This window comes from Chiloscyllium plagiosum, chromosome 12 (genome assembly GCF_004010195.1).
Source record: "Chiloscyllium plagiosum isolate BGI_BamShark_2017 chromosome 12, ASM401019v2, whole genome shotgun sequence".
In the NCBI taxonomy this organism is placed as follows: domain Eukaryota; kingdom Metazoa; phylum Chordata; class Chondrichthyes; order Orectolobiformes; family Hemiscylliidae; genus Chiloscyllium; species Chiloscyllium plagiosum.
The window spans coordinates 44,093,696-44,096,099 of NC_057721.1; the positions used below are offsets into that span (position 1 = coordinate 44,093,696).

Below are 2,404 nucleotides of genomic sequence, written 5' to 3' on the forward strand. Positions count from 1 at the left end.
AAGTTTACAAGTCAGTGCCATTTTAGGTACAAATGTACCTCAGTACACATTCTTAAGTACAAATTCTCAGGAAAAATAGAGAAAAATAAAATGAAAGTCCAGCATTACAGATCAAATTAATAAATTATAAAATAAAGGTATGAAATGTCCAGAACAACAGTCCTTACAAACCAATCTACGCAAGCACCTTGCCTCCAGACCACACTGGGCCTTGATTCCAGACTACGCTGGGCCTTGATTCCAGACTATGCTGGGCCTTGATTCCAGACTACGCTGGGCCTTGATTCCAGACTACGCTGGGCCTTGATTCCAGACCACACTGGGCCTTGATTCTAGACTACGCTGGGCCTTGATTCCAGACCACACTGGGCCTTGATTCCAGACCACATCGGGCTTCACTTCAGGGCTCTTGAGGCCAGGAGACTGCTCTAGATTCATCGTGATACCAGAGGTCCAGCCAGAAACCATGCTAGGAGAATGTCACACCGAGCCAAAAGACTGCCACTCTGGGTCGCTGAGAGACTGCCAGGCCGGGTGATCACAATGCTGGGCTAGCAGACAGAAAAGCCGGGCTGAGAGTCTACCACACCGGGCTGGGAGACAGCCACACCAGGCCGAGAGACAGCCACACTGGGCCAGGAAACTCCCACGCCGGGCCACGAAACACCCACGCCGGGCCAGGAAACAGCCACATCGATCCGGGAAACAGCCACATCAGGCTGAGAGACAGCCACACCGGGCCGAGAGAAACCACAATGGGCCGAGAGACAGCCACACCGGGCCGAGAGACAGCCACACCGGGCCGAGAGACAGCCACACCGGGCCGAGAGACAGCCATACCAGGCCAGGAAACACCCACGCTGGGCCAGGAAATACCCACGCCGGGCCAGGAAACAGCCACACCTGCCAGGAAACAGCCACACCGAGCGGTGAAACAGCCACATCAGGCCAAGAGACAACCACACCAGGCCAGGAGACAGTCATGCTGGGCCGGGAAACAGCCACACTGGGCCGAGAAACAGCCACCGAGCCGGAAAACAGCCACACTGGACCGGGAAACAGCCACACCAGGTTGAGAGACGACCACACCAGGCTGAGAGACAACCACGCTGGGCCAGGAAACAGCCACGCCGGGCCGGGAAACAGCCACACTGGGCCAGGAAACAGCCACGCCGGGCCGGGAAACAGCCACACCGGGCAAGGAAACAGCCCCGCCGGGCCAGGAAACACCACACTAGGCCAGGAAACAATCCCGCCGGGCCAAGAAACAGCCATGCTGGACCAGGAAACAGTCACACCAGGCCAGGAAACAGCCACACCAGGCCAGGAAACAGCCCCGCCGGGCCAAGAAACAGCCATGCTGGACCAGGAAACAGCCACACCAGGCCAAGAAACAGCCACACCAGGCCAGGAAACTGCCCCGCCGGGCCAGGATACAGCCACACCGGGCCAGGAAACAGCCCCGCCAGGCCAGGAAACAGCCACACCAGGCCAGGAAACAGCCACACCAGGCCAGGAAACAGCCCCGCCGGGCCAGGAAACAGCCCCGCCGGGCCAGGAAACAGCCCCGCCGGGCCAGGAAACAGCCCCGCCGGGCCAGGAAACAGCCCCGCCGGGCCAGGAAACAGCCCCGCCGGGCCAGGAAACAGCCCCGCCGGGCCAGGAAACAGCCCCGCCGGGCCAGGAAACAGCCCCGCCGGGCCAGGAAACAGCCCCGCCGGGCCAGGAAACAGCCCCGCCGGGCCAGGAAACAGCCCCGCCGGGCCAGGAAACAGCCCCGCCGGGCCAGGAAACAGCCCCGCCGGGCCAGGAAACAGCCCCGCCGGGCCAGGAAACAGCCCCGCCGGGCCAGGAAACAGCCCCGCCGGGCCAGGAAACAGCCCCGCCGGGCCAGGAAACAGCCCCGCCGGGCCAGGAAACAGCCCCGCCGGGCCAGGAAACAGCCCCGCCGGGCCAGGAAACAGCCCCGCCGGGCCAGGAAACAGCCCCGCCGGGCCAGGAAACAGCCACACCAGGCCAGGAAACAGCCACACCAGGCCAGGAAATAGCCACACCAGGCCAGGAATCAGCCACATCAGGACAGGAGACACCGCCACGCTAGGCTGGAAGTCAACCACACTGGTTCAGGAGACTGCGATGCCAGGCTGGGAAACATCCATGCCAGGCCGAGAGACAGCCACGTCAGGTCTGCGCTGAGGCCAACAGTTCAAGTTTGTTAAGAAGCAGCAGTTTAGTTGTAATGCATTAGATAATTAGATAAGGCATTAGACACATTCAGTATCAGTGAGCCATTCCCAATTATCACTGATACTGAATGTGTCCTCCTCATTAAAGTTGAGAATGCAGCATTCTGCTCTATAGCTGAAATGATAGAGAACTCTTCTCTCAATCTTCCTTTAATCAC

At 60.0% G+C, this 2,404-nt stretch overlaps 1 protein-coding gene across 1 annotated transcript; it reads left to right on the forward strand.

Moving 5' to 3' along the window:
* Window positions 1-982: 982 nt before the first annotated feature.
* Window positions 983-2,101, forward strand: LOC122555505 (calcium-binding protein P-like). Its single transcript, XM_043701530.1, has one exon. The coding sequence runs from the start codon at window positions 983-985 to the stop codon at window positions 2,099-2,101; it is 1,119 nt and encodes a 372-aa protein (XP_043557465.1).
* The last annotated feature ends 303 nt before the right edge of the window (window positions 2,102-2,404 follow it).